Here is a 19,581-nt window from a genome sequence, read left to right on the forward strand (position 1 = left end):
GGATCAGGGTCATACCAGGAAATGCCATCAAATGTCAAGTTGGAAAAAAATTGTGTTTTTCTTTTATGTATCTAAAATGTGTTTTTTTTTTCATCTGCGCTCATTTTTTTAAACCACAAAATTATCAAAAACAATAAAAACTATTTGCTATTTATTAAACTTGGGATTACCTACGAGGAGTTTTATTTTGAAAATTCTTACCGGATATTCATACATAACAGCTGCTTTTTGATGTTATTCTTCCGTGATGTTTCAGAAGTCATAGGCGAGACAACACGGGAAACTACCTATAATTACCACAGACTGTAGAATATATATTCCGATAGCAGATCGTTGATTATGAACCAGGTCAAAACGGGGTAAGGTATCGATCATATCGACCCCCAGATTTAGCGAACACTTCCTTCAAACAAGATTGGGTGCTTTTGAAGCTAGTTAGCAAGCTAACAGTAGCTGACTGGGCAGCTGTGTGTTGATGTGGACGGGCGCTTTCATTCTGCTACAACAGCTGTAGTTATATTCATGGCTTACTTGTTGAACGGTAATAGTCGAAACAGGACAAGTCAAACTGGTTATACTATATAAATTGATAATATTGGTTGGCGCTTTGTATAGAAGACTGTAAACAGCATCTCTGATTGGGTGTACTTGATGACGTGAGGCTCCCACTCGTGTTCTTTCAAGCTAAAATCTGTCCGGATCGTAAAATAAATATTGACACATGTCTGTATTTGGACATCTAGATTCTGTCTGCGCCTGTTGACGCTGGTATTTACAAGAGGATTGTGATTTTATTTACCTTAAAACGCTAGTAAAGTTTTTTTTATTTTATTTTTTTATGGCAAGGAGCACACAGTTACTCATGAAATGTGGAGGCTGAGGAATCCTCTGGTGTCAGACTGTTTGCTTACACTTCCTACATCACCATTTTCAGTTCTGAATATGAGAAACAGTCTCTCTCGACCATGATGTTAATTTTTAAAGAGCTGTGCAGCCTTTTCTCAAACTTGTTAATGCAATACTTGACTCTGTTTGGGAAATTGTGGATTGTTTGAATCAGGATGCAAATGGGAAAGCACTGCACATAGCAACTGTGTGACTGCTACTTAAAAAGGCCATGGTCAGAAAAATGAACTAGTGTGACTGTAATGCCGTTTTCTTGTTTTGTCTTCATCAGATGTTGCTAATGAAATGGAGTACGATGAGAGACTTGCACTTTTTCGCCAAACCCGCCTCAATCCTTTTGATCGTGGAGAGGACGAAGATGGTCCACAAGGAGGGAAGATGCCCCCGCAGCAAGGTAAAGTGTGTTGAAGCTTTTCACAAGCAAATCATGACCACCTTTAAAAGTCTCTTGAATTCATATGTTTTATTTACACATTATTGCTAACCCAAAGTAAATGTGGAGACAGTTTTGGTGATTGTTATCCTGATTCATCAGTCCTTTGGAAAAATTAAATTGCATCCAGAGACTACAGTACATACAGCAATGTTCATAATAATAGCAGTGTGTCTAAAAATGTGAGTAAACCTCAGAATGCTTCAAATAATTTTTATTTTAATGCACACAAATGCATTGGGGACACTTCACATTCTATTTCAAAGCAAGAAAAGTGGAAAATGTCATTGAATATGATAACATTTTACAGAAAGTTAACCAACATAATGTTTAAAAAATAGCAGTACTGAGTTCAAGCCACAGTGCAAAGTGAAGATGGTGAAACATGATGATGCAAGCATCTTGATATGGGGATGTTTCTCATACTATTGTCTTGGCCCTATTTATCACACACCAGGTATCATGGATCAGTTTGAGTCCACCATAATACTGGAAGTAGTCACATTGTTGTGAAGAGGAGATACCCTTGAAATGTGTGTTTGAATAAGACAATAACCCCAAACACACCCGCAAACATGCAAAATCATGGTTCAAGACAAATAGCGTCCAACTAATGGAGTGACCATCACAATCCCTGGACCTCAATCCCATAGAAAACTTGTGGACTGGCATAAAAAAAGCTGCTCATGTTGCAAAACCAAGAAACGCAGAGGAATTGTGGAACCTGGTACAACTGTCCAGGGCTGAAATGCCTGTTGACCGGCACCTGGAGTTATGCAAGTTATGCTACTAAATATTAGTTTAAAGGGGTCCTATTATGAAAATCACATTATTTCAGGTCTCTACATATATAGTAAATTGCGCTCTGTGATTGGAGAGAGCGATTCACGTTATTGATTGCTTGACATGCCAAAGGGCGTGGCCATCCCCGAGTGGGAGTTCGTTCAGGCTACGGTAGCATTGTGCGGTAATGTCCTAGCTTAGACAGCTAGCTACACACTTTGAAATAGAATGTGCAGTGTCCCCAATGCATTTGTGTGCATTGAAATAAAAAAATATTTGAAGAATTTTGAGTTTTACTTGCATTTTTAGACACAGTGCTGTTATTATGAACATAACTGTATCTGGCCCATGCATTTTAACTTCATTAGAGAATAGGTGAAAAACTGCAAAGAGGAAAACTCAAATGAAATGACAAATGAAAATTACTCAAGTATTTCATGTGCATAAAATATTATTCAAAACCTTTGTAAAACTATCAACTGATTCTAGCTTTCATACCACGTGAAAGATAGTTTAAGATTGTGGAAGCTGAATTTGCAATACCATGATTGTATTTTTTGAAGCTGGAATTTGGGACAGTCCAAAGGTCTTGGTCAGTAGACATCACTCTGTGGAACTAATACTGAAATATGAAGAGGGATTATCTTGTATAATGCTCCAGAACTAATAAAAAAGCTAAATCAATTTCACATGAAAAAGATAAAATAATAATAAATGATGGTTAGTTAATGCCTTTCATCTCATATTTATTGTTTAAACTTGGACTTTTACTTCAGAGCATATCAAGACATTTTTATCAATATCAATAGATTTTATTAGTAAGTAGTTTTATTTAACTGCCTCTCATCTGTGTTTTGAAGGATAATATTTCAATGATCTATCGACTGAAAGATTTGAGAGTTTTGAAATGAGTTCTGAACATTTCTGTTCTAAACAATATGCCTGTTGTAGAAAGGGGCATTTCCTGGTGTTGTGGTTTCTGCTTCTCTGAAAGTCACTTACTGGTGCGTATATACTGCAGTAAGGAATACAGTGGGTGTTTAGATCATATTGCTATCAGTCACTTGCTGCATGCTGCAGGGGGTCTTCCACGACACTAATGTGAACAAATTATTGCTCAGTTCAAACTGTTTTTATCCAGAACAACAAACGACCATGAAGGCTTTTGCCAGTGACTCTAACCTTTTGGAAAGGAAGTTGGAAACTTGCTGAACCAGAAGAAGTGAAAAGCTTTACTTTATTGCAAGCAGTACTTGGTAATACTTCCTGTATTTTAGCGTTTACGAATTAAATATATTTTTGAGAGCAGAAGTTTGAGAGATGTGCTTCGGGCTGATTTGATTTCTCCGGTTTCAGCTGTTTGTTTGTTTTTTTGGGGGGTACTTATTGTATTCTTTTTCTGGAATTCAAAAAGTGAATCCACTCAACATGTTTGGTTCTGAAGTGTATGCAGGTAATTTTCCGTCAATTTATAGTCATGCTTGCCTAATTTGAAGTTCCTCATTTCAGTTTTGTGTTTGTATTTTGAAATCAAGATGTCAGTTTCATTCTTAAAAATATAAATGTATTTCTTAACAGCTGTGCATTTCCTGGTTGTGTAGCCAAGTGTCATTTAACCTCAGAGTTGCAATTAAAGAAGTGCTGGTTGAATATTAACCATTAGATTTGTACGACTTTGAACAATACAGCTGATTGTAAAAATGTAGGCACAAATAATCAGCACTTCAGAGTCTAAAAATCTGGCTGAGCCACATGTTTAATGGTGCTGTAGGCGTCTGTCTTATCAGTGTGATTCATTACACATTACCAGAACTGTTGGGATTTCTTCAGTCATACAGTCTGAGCTTTTGTCTTATTCTCGTGGTGAGTCAGGAGTGTTGGTATTATCTGGAATGACCGCAGTCATGTGTATGAAATCGTAGTACATGACTGAGTGCACTTACCAGACCATAGTGTGCATGCTCACAAGGTGAACAGTGTTTTATGTGGGGCTGCCTGTTTCCTTTTTTTCCTTAGAAGCAAGATCTGAACTATTCTCTGGGACCAGGACTCACAGTTCAGATCGGACCATGGACCTCGGTTTAGCTGAGGACCATTTCTCCAGGCCTATGGTGAGTAAAGCTTTCGTCTTCGACTGTGAGTTCTTACAGGAAATTTTCTTGGAATATCTATGTTGAGTCAAACTCTCGCTCTATTTACTTTTTACAGGGTTCTTTTGTGGCATCGGACATTGAACAGCTGAAACTGGCCATAGAGGAGTGTAAAAAGCTGATCTTGGAGCTGCCAGAGCATTCAGAGAGACAGAAGGACACAGTAGTGAAACTTATCCACCTTCGCCTCAAACTTCAGGAACTCAAGGTTTAGAATTGAATCCATCTGTGTCTGATTAAGCTAACATGGTGTGATTATTCTGTAATCTTCATTTGACTATTTGCGTCATCATAATTAAATTAAAGTTTGTTATTTACAGTCTTGGGTCATGCAGGACAGTGAAATCATTGATTTATTGTTTTGTGCATCAGTTTGAGCTCTGTTCTTTGTGTAACGACTTACTTTCACAAGTTCTGTTTTTCATGGTCCTAGTAGTTTATTTTGCTGCTCTATTCTTTTTCGATTATTGTAAACTGGAGGTTGAGGGTTGTCATTCCCATTCTGTTTCAGGAATGACTGTCCTGCAACATAAGACTTATTAAAACACCTTAAAAGAAATTAGTGCAAGTTGGTGGTGATCTTTGTTGACTCCGTTTTGGCATTTTTGTCCCGTTTTAAGGATCCTGAGGAGGAAGAGCCAAATCTGAGGATTGTACTGGAGCACCGCTTTTCCAAGGAAAAGAGCAAAAGTGTGAAACAGACCTGTGACAAGTGTAGCACAATCATCTGGGGCCTTATCCAGACTTGGTACACCTGCACAGGTGGCACATATTATACAGTGTATTTGTCTGATATATATATATATCAAATATAAATATATATATATATATATATATATATATATATATATAATGTTTTAAGTGTTTAAGTGCACATAGTTTGTACATTCTCAAAATATAATACACAAACTTCCACATCCATACTGTCATGTTTGTGTGTTCCTTTGAGTCAGTTTTGTAATTTATTAATTTGGTAGTGGTGAGGACTAATTTTTTTCCTATCCCTGCCTTCTTTCAGGTTGCTATTATCGTTGCCATAGTAAGTGTATGAACATGATCACCAAGCCCTGTGTCAGGTCAAAGGTCAGTCACCAGTCTGAGTACGAGCTCAGTATTTGCCCTGAGATTGGACTGGACAGGCAAGACTACCGTTGTGCAGAATGTCGCACACCTATTTCACTGAGTGAGTTCAAATCCACATCGCCAATCTCCGATTCATTCATTTAAATGGAATACCAAGAAAACGGTATTCGAAACCCCAAACGCAATTCTACCCCTTAGTCTTAGCATTACTTCTTTACTTTTGGTTTCTCATATCTTTAAGGAATAGAGACAAAGTGGTCATCTAACCCTTCAAATGGAGTGTTTTTAGATTAACACTCAAAAGAAGAATTGGGATTGGGCAGAAGTGTTTCCTCTCCAGGAATGTGCAAATAGTTGTGACTAAAGTTTCCAAACATCCATAAATTGCATAACAGATATTAATAAATACATAAAAAAAATATGAGCACAAGTATAATCTGACATACCTTTATAGCATATGTAATAATCTAAAGGCTAATCTAAATCAGAGTTTGGCTGTCATTTTATTACAGGGGGTGTGCCGACTGAAGCCAGACAGTGTGACTACACAGGCCAGTATTACTGCGGCACGTGCCACTGGAACGACACAGCTATCGTCCCAGCTCGTGTCATCCACAACTGGGAGTTTGAACCACGCAAGGTACCGTCGTCAACCACGACAAAAGACACCCAACATGCTAAAATGTTCATCTTTTCTGCCCCTGTCAAACAGGATGCAACACTGAATCTAACCATGTGAGGATTCGAGTCATTTTTTAAAAATTCACATTTGCCCTTGTTGAGTCTTCAATTCTCCCGTTGTGTATTACACAAGCTTAAAATAAACCAAAAGCGAGCATTCCGCTCATTATAAATGTTAAGGTCAGTTAACATGTCATGAGTAGTGCTACAGAGACTGTGAAAAATTTCATTGTGTGGTAGTTGGGGAGCTTTTTTCCCAAGGGAATTCAGTTTGATGTTTACACAATTAGCATGATTAAATTACATACCCACTGGGATAAAATCACCTCCTTATAAAAGCCAGCCAGCATTCAATCGAGATGTGATAAAGATTGTGATTCTTTGTCATATGATGCATATTGAGGTATTCAGGCCATCCACCAGTCACAGTGTGACTGTACTGGTTTTGAAAAACTGTGAGAATGTGTGTTCATTTTAGCATCTTCAACCAAAGTGTGTTTTACCAGCAGGTCTCTTTTTCAGGTTTGCCGCTCTTCAATGCGCTACCTGGCTCTGATGATGTCACGACCCGTGTTAAAGCTGAAAGAAATCAATCCGCTGCTGTTTAACTTTGTGGAGGAACTGGTTGAGATCAGGGTTTGTAGTTGAATCTTTAAATACGCGGTAAAGGCCGTTGTTTTGTGGAGCTGTTCTTCTAAGTCATCCATAGTTCTTTTACAACAATTATTTTATCCTTTATAACACTGAACAGGTTTCATTTGGTCTGTTGTAGTCACAAGTATTGAGGAAGGTAATCTGTGTTAAGTTACTGCTAAAAGCTGTGGTCGTGCTTTCTGTTACAGAAACTCCGTCAAGACATTCTGTTGATGAAACCCTATTTTATTACCTGTAAGGAGGCAATGGAGGCTCGCCTATTATTACAGGTCAGCATCGCTATACAAACTCGTTCCATGATGCAGTTAGTTCGTGTAGCATCAAAATATGTATACTGGCGTCATATGGCTTCATGTAACCTGGAAGAAATATGTTACAACACCGCCACCTCGTGGTGACAGGTGAGTTTTAGTTTTACGGGTTCCTCATCACATTGACACTACAGTATATTTCTTAGTATACATAAATAATATAAATTTGACTTGAGTTCATATTTAGTATTAGTTCAGATACTGTGATTTTACCAAAATTGATTTATGATCATTGATTTGGTCATTTAAATAATGCAAATTGATGTTACATACAGGTATATGTCTGTGTAGGTTCTGTTATCCAGGTCATAGTTATCCAAAGCTAGTTTCTTTAACACAAAGTCTCTTGGATGAGAGGCAACACGTGATTTATATTTCCTCAATAAGATACGATCCAGTGTTATGCAGCTTGCACACTTTTTGTTCTTTTGTAACTTTTCTTTTAAATTGGTCTTGCACGTTTCCTCCTCCAGCTACAAGACCGGCAACACTTTGTGGAGAACGATGACATGTATTCGCTACAGGATTTGATCGACATCTCCAGCGGCCGACTCAGCTGCTCTCTCACTGAGATCCACACCACCTTTGCAAAGCACATTAAACTAGACTGTGAGGTGAGCTGATACTTGACACACAAAGAGTAATTCTTAATTGGAAGCTCACAATGTAACCTTGTAGCCCTTACAATAACGTGATTCACTAGTTAGTTTTCTTTCTGAATAATTGGCTGTTCTTGAAAGTGATCTGAAATGCAGTTTTTGCTTGACACAACAGTATATACAGTATATTCTTCCCATGTCGATCTTGTGAAGTCAGAATTGGTGTGTGTGTTAGCTGTAAGTAGAAATATGTAGGACCCCTGAAAACCCAACTTTCCGTCTTGTGTGTTTGTTTATGTGCAGCGTTGCCAGGCCAAAGGATTTGTGTGCGAGCTTTGTAAGGAAGGAGACATCCTGTTCCCTTTTGACAGTCACACCTCAGTCTGCCACGAGTGTTCTGCTGTCTTCCACAGGTTAGTCCGTGTACTTATGTAATCAAACACCTCAGAACCAAAATGGGCTGCTCTGGTCTGTGTGGAGCTACTAGTAATCCCAGTAATGTCCCTTTGATGGGGAGTGACACGTCTGAGACAAGGACAGATGTGATGGAGTACCTCAGGGCTTTCATAGTCATGGTCAGCTTTACTCACAGGTGCTGATTCAGCTTTTTCTTTCAAGCCTGCCCAATGTTGAGGAAGGTTAAAGATTTTAACTTTTAGTCTCCACTGGAATTTTTTTAATTTACTGTTGAAGAGCCTAACACTTCATTAAAATAGAGATCAGTCTTTCCTTTGCTTTCTCTTTGTCTCTAAAAGAAATGTAAAAGAAATGATTTGAGAGTGAAAGAGAGGACAAAGCGGACCACTGCATGTTTATTTAAGCTGCAATGAAAGTTTTAATAATGCTGATTGTCATTTACCCATCTGCCCAAATCCACTGTTTACTTGGAAGTTTGGACCCACTTGTTATTGACCAGCCTCTCTTGTGGCAGTGGGTCCTCAACCTTTGACACGATAAATGTTTTAACAGAGCTCACACTGTATCACTAAATGTTGCTTGAGGATTTCTGCCCTACCCTTACATTGTGTAGAATTCAAACCACTAAATATATTGCTTAAAAAAAGTTTTGGTTTCGTTATTTGTCTCTTTAGAGATTGTTACTATGACAACTCCACAACATGTCCTCGCTGTGCCCGAATGACTGAGCGCAAGCAGGATGACGACGTGAAGGATGCCTGACTGTAGAAGATCTCCTGATATTACTGATGCTGCACTTTGCCACATTTTCTGTTCTACTTGATCAAAAAGGTCTGATAGAAGACGAATGTTTCATTATTGTCTTTGTGCTCTTTTGTGCATATGATTATACTGCAATGTCTTTATCTTTCTGTGCACTATGTATTAAGCAGGGTGCTAAGAAACCCGACTGAAATTGACACACACATATATTTTATATCTGACTTTTTAATCCATACTGAATTTGATGTACTGAACACTGTTTGTGTGAGTGCTTTGTGTCTATGTGTGTCTTGTATAAATGTTTTAAATAAATGCCCTACACAGGGAAAAGCCACCTAATCAGCCGGTGATTATGCATGCAGGAGTTTAGATCAATTTACCAGCCTTATGCTGCCTACATTATCGAAGAATACTGAACATACTCAAATCAAGATTATCGTACATGAAACAGTTTTCACTTTTAGCTTCCATATGCATGCTTTTATTTTGAAAATGAATTCAGAAAGGCAGTATATATTCAATATCTGACCAAAGCATGCATTACAAGTACAGTCTAAAAAGGAGTCATTATTTACCAAAAAAGAGCAAATGAACTAGAGGGTTAACTTTTATTTTTAATCATTTGTTCGGAACTGTAAACTTATTGTAGTCGGTCTGATCTACATTAAGTCCGGTTCAGTCTAGTGCAGTGTGTTGCAAACAGATGTGAATACTTGTGAACATGTGTGCACCTAAAATTGTCAGGTTACATACAGCTGTTATCCAAACATCTTCACACACTTAGTACCACGTGAATGATTTCAGTCTTAAAATAACTTCAGAATTTTTTTTTATCCACAGGTGACAAATATGTAAAGTGACACTTGCTAATGTGTAAATGTTGACCTCAATTATTTGTTTTAAAATAATTAGTTTTGACTATGCTACTTTTCAGCATGACATACTGTGTTTTTTGTTTTTTTGTTTTTTTTCTTTGTTAAGTAAAAGTAATGCCGTAATAGAAAACATGTCAGAGTAGCATGAATAAAGTAATGAAGTGCATTAAATCAAGTGTGGTGTTCAATTCAAGTAAAACCTCTGGATCGATTATGTCCCCAGATGTATGGATTACTATTTGAAACTTATCCTGATTGTGATCAGGATTAGTCAGGGACGACCCCATCCCTCTTCCCACTGCAATGGAACATTAATCGCCAGTTACAGTATTTCAATCCAGAATCCTTGACGTTTAAAGTAAAAAAAATCGGGTTTATTTGGGACGTCTGTATCTGCAGAATCCACGATTTTGCGGATCCAAAGTGTTGGAGGTAAACTGATTAGACGTCAGGATATCAGCCAATCAGAGGCGGAGGTGGGCGGGGACTGTGTCGCACAGGACTTGTTGATGCTCCAGGATCCACCGGTGTGTCCCGGAGAGGTCCTGCGGCAGGATGGCGGTGTTCATCCCCCGGGGCCGCGCTGGGTACATGCGGACTTGGAGCAGAGATGTCGCTATTTCAGCGTCCTTCCGCTCCAGAGGCGCACTCACACCGGTATGGTATTGTTCTGCTCTGCGCATTCCAAACTATTTAACGTGAAGTTTTGAGTGTGTGATGGACATCAGTGTGTCAGGAGTTGAGCAGAACACGGTGTCCTCGGTCCGGACGACCCCCCCACTCTGTAGTTTGGGTAAACTCTAAACAGATCATTTATCGCGCTGTTTGTTTACGTGATATTTTCCTCGGAGGAATGGGGGGCGTCTTTCTGTTGTTTCCGTCCTTTACGTTTATTGTTTATGCTAAAACTCAGTGGATAATAAAGCTGGAATCGGAACTTTTGTTTGCAGTGTCACAAAATTACCAATCTTTATTTTTGTGTATTATTTATTTAAATTAGTATATACTGTACTTTTAAAAGGTGTTGGATACCCAAGTAAACACCGTATGTCCAAATGGCTTTTCTTCCCCACTGATGTAATGACTTGATTAAAGTGGGGTAACACTGACCCAGACCAGCATAATGACGTCATAATTAGGTTTTATGTGTTGTTTGTGTGTTGTTTTTGGCGTTATTTCAGAGGACAACACTGATCCGTAGAAAATCAGGAGGTTTATATAAATGCAGTTTCCTCTTCACCCGGTTGCTCAACTTCATCAAGCCACGAAGAGGTAACACACCTTTTATTATGCAACAGTTGAACATGCACCATAACCTAAAGCTTTCTCGGGTTCATATGATCCATTTTTTAACCATACTTGTGATCTGTATGTTTTTGCTGATGAACTTGTTTAGGTTTTGAAAAGTTTTTCCCAGACAGAGAGAAAAGCGCTGGCGTCAACAAATCAGCCAGAGGTTAAGTCTGAAGCAAAATCTGCAAAATCTCCAGTGGTTTTTGTGTTTCCTCTGGCAGCGGATATCATGTTTATTTCTGTTGTAATGTAGAAGAAAATACCAGAGAGAAAGAATCCCATGGAAGAGAAAGGCAGGATGCAAATGGTGATGAGGAAGAGCGACAAAAAGGAGGAAAAAAGGAGCAGTCACATTGGTGGGCGCGCTTTAAGGTGCATCTATCTTCAAATCAAATAGATATCGTTATCATTAAAATCCAACCACAACACCAGTGATACTGAAAGGTCTCTGTCTTATTGTCACCTATTTCTTCACAGGATGAATTTCCATGGGACGAACAAGCATCTCAGAACATAGCCTTTGGTTTGGCAGGCATGACCTCAGCCTTTTTGTACTTTTACTTCCGAGAGACAGGGTTCCAGATCACCTGGAAGATCTTCTTAGAAAACTACTTGAATAAGGGATTGGTAAGAGGACGAGTATGTTTCTTCAGGTTTCTTCAGGGGGGTTTCTCACTTTTGTTTAATTGTTTTCTTGTTTGTCTTTGAGTAGGATTGTTCAGTAAGTTACAGAGACATCTTCAACCTCATACTGGCAATGTTAAACCGAGAAGTAAACAATGACTTCCTCATGAAAATCTGATCAAGCGATCTGGTGGTCCATAATGTTTAAAACTACTGGATATAATTTGGGTAATTTGATATTGTTAGATAACAAATAGTAATGTTATTGACTGGTGAAGAAGAGGAACTTATAGCGGAAAGTTCTGATTTGGTTTGATTTTATCTGCAAGTGCTTCTGCGCTAAATCCAAATTTTACACCAGTTTTACAATGAGTGTAAAATGTTTTTTCTCAAATAAATATCAAACTTATTGCAACTTCGATGTGATTCTAACATCTAGGGATAGGTTTTTCGTCATATGTCATATGATGAGGGTCAGTCTGTCATGGGACTTTTTCTTTTGAATGCAATGGCTTCAAAGGAGAGCTGAGCTGCTCTGGTGGGGGGTCGGGCTCTCACTGATGTCTGGTTTGTTCCTCCAACCATGTGAAGACGTGGCCTGTTGTGCTGTCTGTGCAGGTGGACCACCTGGAAGTCGTCAATAAGCAATATGTCAAATTTACTCCTCTCCACGGAATGAACTCATCGGAAGTGGTTAGTCACTAGAAAATGCTATCCTGTTCTTCAATGATGTTTAATTTACCGTCATCCAAAAAAACAGCCCATCGTTGTGAAGCTGAATGACTCTTAGAAACACACACATACTCCTCTGTTATACTAGTGATGCATCATTTTCCTGAGTAGAGAACATTGTGGCCCCAATTAAGAAATAAGGGATCATTTTCAAATGTTGTTCAACAATAATATTATTTGACCAAATATTAACATATAAATCTTACTCAGTGTCTTTCTTAGTTTTTTCCTTGTTTTCTCACTAACTTTTGATTTCGAATGACAACAGTATAAAACCCATCCAGCTGTCATGCTAATAAGAGGCTATGAAGTGCTATAATTTCAACAAACTCAAATATTCAAGGTTTTAAATTAACTTGTATCTTGAAGAGGATGATAATATTAGTCACCATAAGCTACTGACTCTTCCCAGCAGAGTAAAACTAACAGAAAAAGCACTGGTTGCACTGAAATGAGTGATGGTGCCATGGAATGATATTTTTTGTATGATATTATTCTTTCAAGAAGTTACATAGTCATGTTTTCATGCACCACATGTTTTCTGTTCTCCTTATGTTTCAGAGCTACTTGTGGTTCAACATTGGCAGTGTTGAAACATTTGAGCGTAACCTGGAGATGGCTCAGCAAGAAATGTATCCTGACCCCATGCAGAGAGTCTCTGTGCTCTACAGCAGTGAAAGAAACGAGTGAGACTTTCACCTCTAACCTTGATATTGATGCTTCATATGTGTTTGGAATTTTCTTCTGTTGATTTTTGCTTCTCTGTCTCCCCATAGCCCACTAATTATCAGCATTCTTTCGGCCCTAATGCTGTTTGGATTTGTGCTTTATGCCTCACGGAGGGGACCAATGGCAGGAAGTCGTGGTGTCTGGGGAGAAGGAAACCCCATGAACATGAGTGAATCTAATGCAAGGATAATAAAAGCTAATTTTGGTGTTCAATTCAAGGACGTCGCCGGCTGTGAGGAGGCCAAACAGGAGATTATGGAGTTAGTGAACTTTCTGAAGAACCCCCGGAAGTACCAAGAACTCGGAGCCAAGATCCCAAAGGTGTGTCATACTGTTTCTCATATATTATGGTCTCGACACAGGAATTCTTTTAGTCGATGAGATATTTTTGCTTTCATTAAGAATATGAGCAAAAAAAAATAAATCAAGTTTTAAAGTATTCACTGTATCACTAGTAGGGATCATTATGTACACCTTTGTTTCAAGGCAGCGTTGTTATGTGGTCCTCCTGGCACTGGTAAGACGTTGTTAGCCAAGGCTACTGCTGGAGAGGCCAGCGTCCCTTTCATCACTGTCAACGGCTCAGAGTTCCAGGAAGTGTTTGTTGGTGTTGGACCAGCAAGGGTCAGTACCGGAGAAATGATGACTAGGCACGAGAAATTCCACCATTATCTGGGTTAAACCAGAACTGACATGTCTTACAGGAGTTTATAAACTCTGAAGTTTGATCAGATGAAATACAAAATAACTGTTTTCATGTAATTTGAGTAAGATAAACTTTCAGAGAACTATTTTTTTTTTAATGAAATTGAATTCATTCAGACGTGTGATGAGGACAATCATTCACCATCAATATGGATGTTGATCATTTTTATCCAGACGATTCTTGTTTCTTGAAAGTTACACTACGTGTACCAGAATCAGGATTCGGAATAATAAGTCACTCAATCCCAATCCTGTCAACACAATAACATGTCTGAAAAATTAGAATTGTGATTTCTTTTTGTTCTGTCCCATTTTAGATCAGGAATATGTTTGCCAAAGCTCGCAAAAATGCCCCTTGCATTCTTTTTATTGACGAGATTGATGCAGTGGGCAGAAAGAGAGGCAGCGGGAGCTTCGGAAATGACAGCGAGCAGGAAAACACCCTCAACCAGTTGCTTGTTGAGATGGATGGTATACGTTCACATTTGTGTTTGTCAGCATTCGAGCCTCCCCCCGTTCCTGCTGGAGTGTATCTTGAGATGTTTTCCGGCTATCTATTTTTATTGCCATTGCAGGGTTCAACAGCAACACTGATGTGGTTGTTCTAGCTGCCACCAATCGTGCCGATGTCCTGGATCCCGCTCTGATGAGGCCTGGACGCTTTGATCGCCACGTATACATCGGTAGTTTGTAGTATTTATTTGCCTGGAGACCCGAAAGCATGTTATTTATCTTTAATTCACACTCCATATGTCTAAATGTACAGGATATCTACATTCATTATGATTCATATTTCCTAACATTATAATTATTTGATGATTGATAAACTAGTAAACTGCTTTATTATAATTAATATAATTCATATACTTACATACTTACTGTACTGTATGGCTCCTTTACAAATTGGATTCAAGCCTATTACATTTGCTTCTGTTCTTTTTTGTGTGTGTTTGTTGACTTGATGTTTCATTAAAATCATGGGTCTGTGCTGTGTTTCATCTGTGGGATGAAATAGTGGATCGTTCCCTGTCCAGTAAAATCTAATTTTGCCTTGTGCCAGCAGTGATGGAAAACCAGCAGCAGGGCAGTTTTCTCTTTGACAAACAACACCGGGTCAGAATGTGACAGCTGGCTTTCTTTTAAACAAGGATCAGACAAATCGAGGCCAGTGTGAGGCACTGGATGCACCATTAGCTCTTGTGATGTTGATTCTTACAGCTTGTCTTGCATGCTAACAGTATGGCTCAGATAGAGGTATTGTAACTAAAATAGAAAAACAATTTCTTATGCAAAAGCTTTTTTGTCCAATTGCTGGAAACATTTTGGCCTCTGATAGAAGAAATTGCTGCACTTGTGACTGAAACGAATGCATTCCTTGTTGAATAACTGTGAGGAGATGGTTGATGGATGGATCCATTCACCAAAGGCAGAACACTGACTGGGGTGATATAATGATGCCATTGCTGCCTCATGCCACTTTAAACGGTACCATCTACTTCAATCAACCAGGAAATGTTCTCATAGGATTAGCAGTCATGTTTATGTGGCAGATTCTGATTTATTTTTTTGGCGATGTAACTCCTTACTGTTCATGGATGCTTGAATCCATTTGAAAGACTCTACGTCAGGTGGTGGTGGTGTCTTTACTTTGTTCCCTAATGAATATCATCCCTTCTTCCCATCTTATACGTTATCTCTCAGATAAAGGTCTGGATTTTTATTGAAATGTAAAGCCAATTACTTCCAGTTATAGAGCAGAGCTTCTTTTTTTTAATCCCCACTGGCCTATTACGAAATCAGTCTTATCTGATAAAGTTGAAGAATAAAAAAAGATTAAAAAGATCCAGAATCTACATCCAAACCAGGATCTGGTTTTGAGTTTAATAAACTCTTCATCGGTCTGAGATTCATCCCAACGTAAATTTTTTATTGAAAGCCTTTTGAGGCATTCTACAAACAAACCAATGCAGTATTGTCAAAGAAAAGTCTCTGGTTTCCCTTCAGTCAAACCAAAATCGTGCCAAAGATGCAATTATCATGCCTTTATAAGTTTTGTCACATCCAAGTGAAGAATCTCACTCAGTAACTCAAAATGAACTGAAAGGATTTGACCCACCATTGATCTTCAGGCTGTAGTCATGCATTTTAACTACGGTGCGTCCTCGGCTCGATGTTGGTGATTCTGATGCCAGACGCTTTACTTAGTCTAGAGTTGATCATGTGAACTCATTGAGCAGAATTTTCCTGCTTCAGACCCTGCAGAAGCTGGTGATGTGGATAATTAATATTTGATCAGTGTTTACTTATAAACAGTGTTGCGTCATTATGGGCCTAATTTTATCAGTGACATTTGCCTGCAGAGATTTGGGTTTAGGTCTTCTAATAAGATTATCAGTGATGCAGAAACCATTTTTGACATCATACTTGCCTGTGAAAACTGTTTTTCCCTGCTAGAACTAATCCCTTTGTGTGTTTCTTTTCTTTTTTTCATAGCCCCCCCTGATATTAAAGGCAGGTTATCCATCTTTAAAGTGCATTTAAGACCTCTGAAGTTGGATTCCAGTGTAGAGGTAGAAGATTTGGCCAGGAGGCTAGCTGCACTTTCCCCAGGTTTTACTGGTGAGAATGAGATGTGTACTCGTGTTCGCACAACTACAGTAGTTGATATAATAGCTGTCTTTCTATTTGCTGCCTGTCTTTGTTTGTCTAACTTGTTGTTGTTTTTATGTCTCAGGGGCTGAAATCGCTAATGTGTGCAATGAAGCTGCTTTAACAGCTGCACGTCACCACCACCAGCATATCACTGTGAAGCACTTTGAGCAGGCACTGGAGAGAGTGATTGGAGGCGAGTTAACAGCCACAGGCACACACTTGACATTATGGCAGTATTCATACAACGACTATTGGATGTGGTTTAAACACACTGATAAATTTGATAGTTAAAGCAATAGCCTTGAAATGGTGAGTTGTGATTCATTTTGCTCATACACTGTTAGTACTGTATATTATAGCTTAATATATAATGAAACTTCCTTGAAAGGATTTGAATGTACTGCTCTAACAGTCTGATTTCATGTATTACACGATGAAATCTTGAGCCTAAGCATCGACCTAAAGACGTAATACTCAGCCGTACAGTATCTACTGTATTCTTGAAAAATATAAAAGCGTGCCGTGCCGTTTGACATCTTGCATTGATTTCAGGTGTGGAGAAAAAATATCACACATTGCAGCTTCCAGAGAAGACTACAGTGGCGTACCATGAGGCGGGACATGCTGTGGTGGGTTGGTTCCTAGAACATGCAGATCCCTTGCTAAAGGTAGGCAGACCGTTTCTTAACTTGTCCTGTCAGTATCTTTCTCCAGCATTTGTATATCGGTCGGATTATAATGTTCTCCCCAGGTGTCCATTGTTCCCAGAGGGGAGGGACTGGGCTATGCACAGCACCTGCCTAAGGAACAGTACCTGTTCTCCCAGCAGCAGCTGTTTGACAGAATGTGTGTGATGCTGGCGGGTCGAGTGGCGGAGCAGGTTTTCCTACGTCAAATCACCACCAATGCACAGGATGACCTCAGGAAAGTCACACATTCTGCCTATTTACAGGTAATCATTAGAGGACACATGCCAGGAAGCTGGTTTGAATTGAATCACCTTTGTGCATCATTTGAATGACAGTTCTCACTTTTATTCATATTTAGGTTTTACAGTTTGGAATGAATGAGGCGGTGGGCCAGGTGTCCTTTGACATCCTGCAGCACTTTGACCAGGCAGCTGAAAAACCCTTCAGTGAATCAACAGCGCAGCTTGTAGATGAGGAGGTGCGCTCGCTCATAGATGCTGCTTTCCAGAGAACGCTTCGTCTTGTCACCGAAAAGAAAGAAATGGTGGAAAAGGTTGGAACTATTTGGAAGTACTACTTCAAAAAGAATGATGAAAATCACGATTGGGGAGATGTCCAGAGTAAGAGTCCTGTGCTTATGCAAGGCTCAACATGCTGCCCCCCATTCATGAATGTTGAGGTGGACTTACTTTCACCTAACGTTTCATGATAGTTATACTGTAATTATTGATGATAGCCACATTAACATGCTACCTATGTATTATTATTATTATTATTGTTGGTTATGTGTTATAGGTGGCAAAACATCTGCTAGAGAAGGAAGTTCTACACAAGTCTGACATAGTGGAGCTACTGGGAACTCGCCCCTTTCAAGATACATCTTCATATGAGGACATTGTTGAAGGCCTGGGGGAGTTGGAGGAAGACACCCCACTGCCTGAAAGGCAAAATAACTGGAGCAATTACAAAAGAAAAGAAGAAGATCCCCCACAGAACAGACGTAGCAAATCAGCTCTTGTAGAACTGTAGTTTACGCACACACACACACGCACGCACACACACACACACACACACACACACACACACACACACACACACACACACACACACACACACACACACACACACACACACACACACACACACACACACACACAGCCTGTAGATGTGTAAATAATGGAGAGATGGTGGAGTGAAGGGCAGCCGCATGACAGCACCCTGTAAATATCTTATCTGGGTCAGGAAAGATTTTGATCAAAAGGCTGAAAATAAATGAGATGTCATTTAGTTTTCGAATGGGAATCCAAGTTTTCTGTTTTGTTTCTGGAGGAAGAATAAGGTGTTTTATACTTTTTGGGGCTTTTCAAGTCTTTCTTCACCCTGATATAACATTCCAGGAACAATGAGTCCATTGAGTTCTTCTTGTCTCTCAGTAAAGACAGTAAACTCCTCTTATTGGATTAAATATACTGTAGGTTTTCTCCCTGATGTCACTTATGTATATGGGTCAGTGGTGATGAAGACATGTGTGGCTGTTGATGTGTGGGTAGTTCAGGGGAAACATGAAATGTGTTGAGTAAATGTGATCCACAGCTAAAAGCTAATTAACTTAACATGTAGCATTCTCGTTTCCTGTATTTGAGAATCATTCCTGCCATTGTTAACATTTTAACATAAATGCTTGAACCAGTGACAAAGCAGGTTTGATATGAAAGGAACCTCTGGTAGCAGTATGAGCAATGGTGGCTATTTTTAGGAATGTGAACTGGTTGAACGACGTTTTTTTTTAATACTACTGTATAATGATCCCTGTAGGGAAATAATTTTTACACTCATATATTCCAAACACACACACACATACAAAGGGCCTGTTCTTGTTTTCCTTACCTTGTTAATGAGTTTCCATGTAAATTGGAAAGAATGAAGGTAGAGTGGCGGGCAGCCCCAGAGCCTAGCTCAAGGGCACCTCAGCAGCAAACAGGAGATGAACTGGCACCTCTCCAACTACCAGTTCACATTCCACACTTCTTGGTCCATGCTGGTTTTGAACTGACCACCCTCCAGTCCCAAAGACAAGACCTAGTGGACCCAGTTCCTACCGCCTCCTTGACCGATATAACGCAGGGATATTTTTGTTCAGTGCCAAAAAAGTGATGAGTAGCAGCTTGTAAATACATTCTAGTGTTCATTGTGACTGCTTTACAAAATTGCTGATTTTGCTTGATAAATATCAATCAAGTTTTATGTGAATAGCGCTTAATCATGGCAACAGACATTTCAAAGCGCTTTGACAGTAAGTAGCCCTTTTAACATTTAAAGGATTGACATTTTGGTGTCAATCAACCAGACATTCACTGGTGTGTTTTTGTTAAAACCAATACTGTTGTGATAGATTTGCCTCTGGTAGTGAATGTTCTGATATCAATTGAATTTAAAGACGATGTTGCCTTGATCCGCTTCAGCAAAGATCCATTTAAAATGTAAGTTCATTGTACGTGGCAGA

The 19,581-nt window shown here is 39.1% G+C and overlaps 2 protein-coding genes across 6 annotated transcripts; both read left to right on the plus strand.

Annotated features, from left to right (window-relative positions):
* The first annotated feature begins 233 nt into the window (after positions 1-233).
* On the plus strand, positions 234-9,815 carry def8 (differentially expressed in FDCP 8 homolog). 3 transcript variants are annotated; one of them, XM_068321444.1, is made up of 12 exons: positions 234-359; positions 1,178-1,300; positions 4,139-4,233; positions 4,331-4,480; positions 4,893-5,034; positions 5,291-5,455; positions 5,868-5,995; positions 6,559-6,672; positions 6,879-6,959; positions 7,475-7,615; positions 7,904-8,013; positions 8,692-9,815. In XM_068321444.1, the coding sequence occupies exons 2-12, from the start codon at positions 1,192-1,194 to the stop codon at positions 8,777-8,779; spliced, it is 1,323 nt and encodes a 440-aa protein (XP_068177545.1). In that variant the 5' UTR covers positions 234-359; positions 1,178-1,191; the 3' UTR covers positions 8,780-9,815. The 3 variants fall into 3 exon arrangements, with proteins under 3 accessions (XP_068177545.1, XP_068177563.1, XP_068177555.1); XM_068321454.1 differs by lacking the exons at positions 234-359; positions 1,178-1,300 and adding an exon at positions 3,188-3,575; XM_068321462.1 differs by lacking the exons at positions 7,904-8,013; positions 8,692-9,815 and having other exon boundaries at positions 6,879-7,091; positions 7,475-7,612.
* A 369-nt stretch (positions 9,816-10,184) lies between these two features.
* On the plus strand, positions 10,185-19,472 carry LOC137594795 (mitochondrial inner membrane m-AAA protease component AFG3L1-like). Of its 3 annotated transcripts, XM_068314313.1 has the most exons (17): positions 10,185-10,311; positions 10,836-10,926; positions 11,051-11,110; positions 11,201-11,319; positions 11,425-11,574; positions 12,190-12,264; positions 12,865-12,989; positions 13,080-13,353; positions 13,519-13,656; positions 14,055-14,208; positions 14,313-14,420; positions 16,231-16,356; positions 16,472-16,582; positions 16,942-17,057; positions 17,141-17,341; positions 17,437-17,631; positions 17,874-19,472. In XM_068314313.1, the coding sequence occupies exons 1-17, from the start codon at positions 10,210-10,212 to the stop codon at positions 18,105-18,107; spliced, it is 2,379 nt and encodes a 792-aa protein (XP_068170414.1). In that variant the 5' UTR covers positions 10,185-10,209; the 3' UTR covers positions 18,108-19,472. The 3 variants fall into 3 exon arrangements, with proteins under 3 accessions (XP_068170414.1, XP_068170424.1, XP_068170433.1); XM_068314323.1 differs by lacking the exon at positions 13,519-13,656; XM_068314332.1 differs by lacking the exons at positions 10,185-10,311; positions 10,836-10,926; positions 11,051-11,110 and having other exon boundaries at positions 11,115-11,303.
* Positions 19,473-19,581: the final 109 nt, after the last annotated feature.

Source organism: Antennarius striatus, chromosome 1 (genome assembly GCF_040054535.1).
Source record: "Antennarius striatus isolate MH-2024 chromosome 1, ASM4005453v1, whole genome shotgun sequence".
NCBI classification, from domain to species: domain Eukaryota; kingdom Metazoa; phylum Chordata; class Actinopteri; order Lophiiformes; family Antennariidae; genus Antennarius; species Antennarius striatus.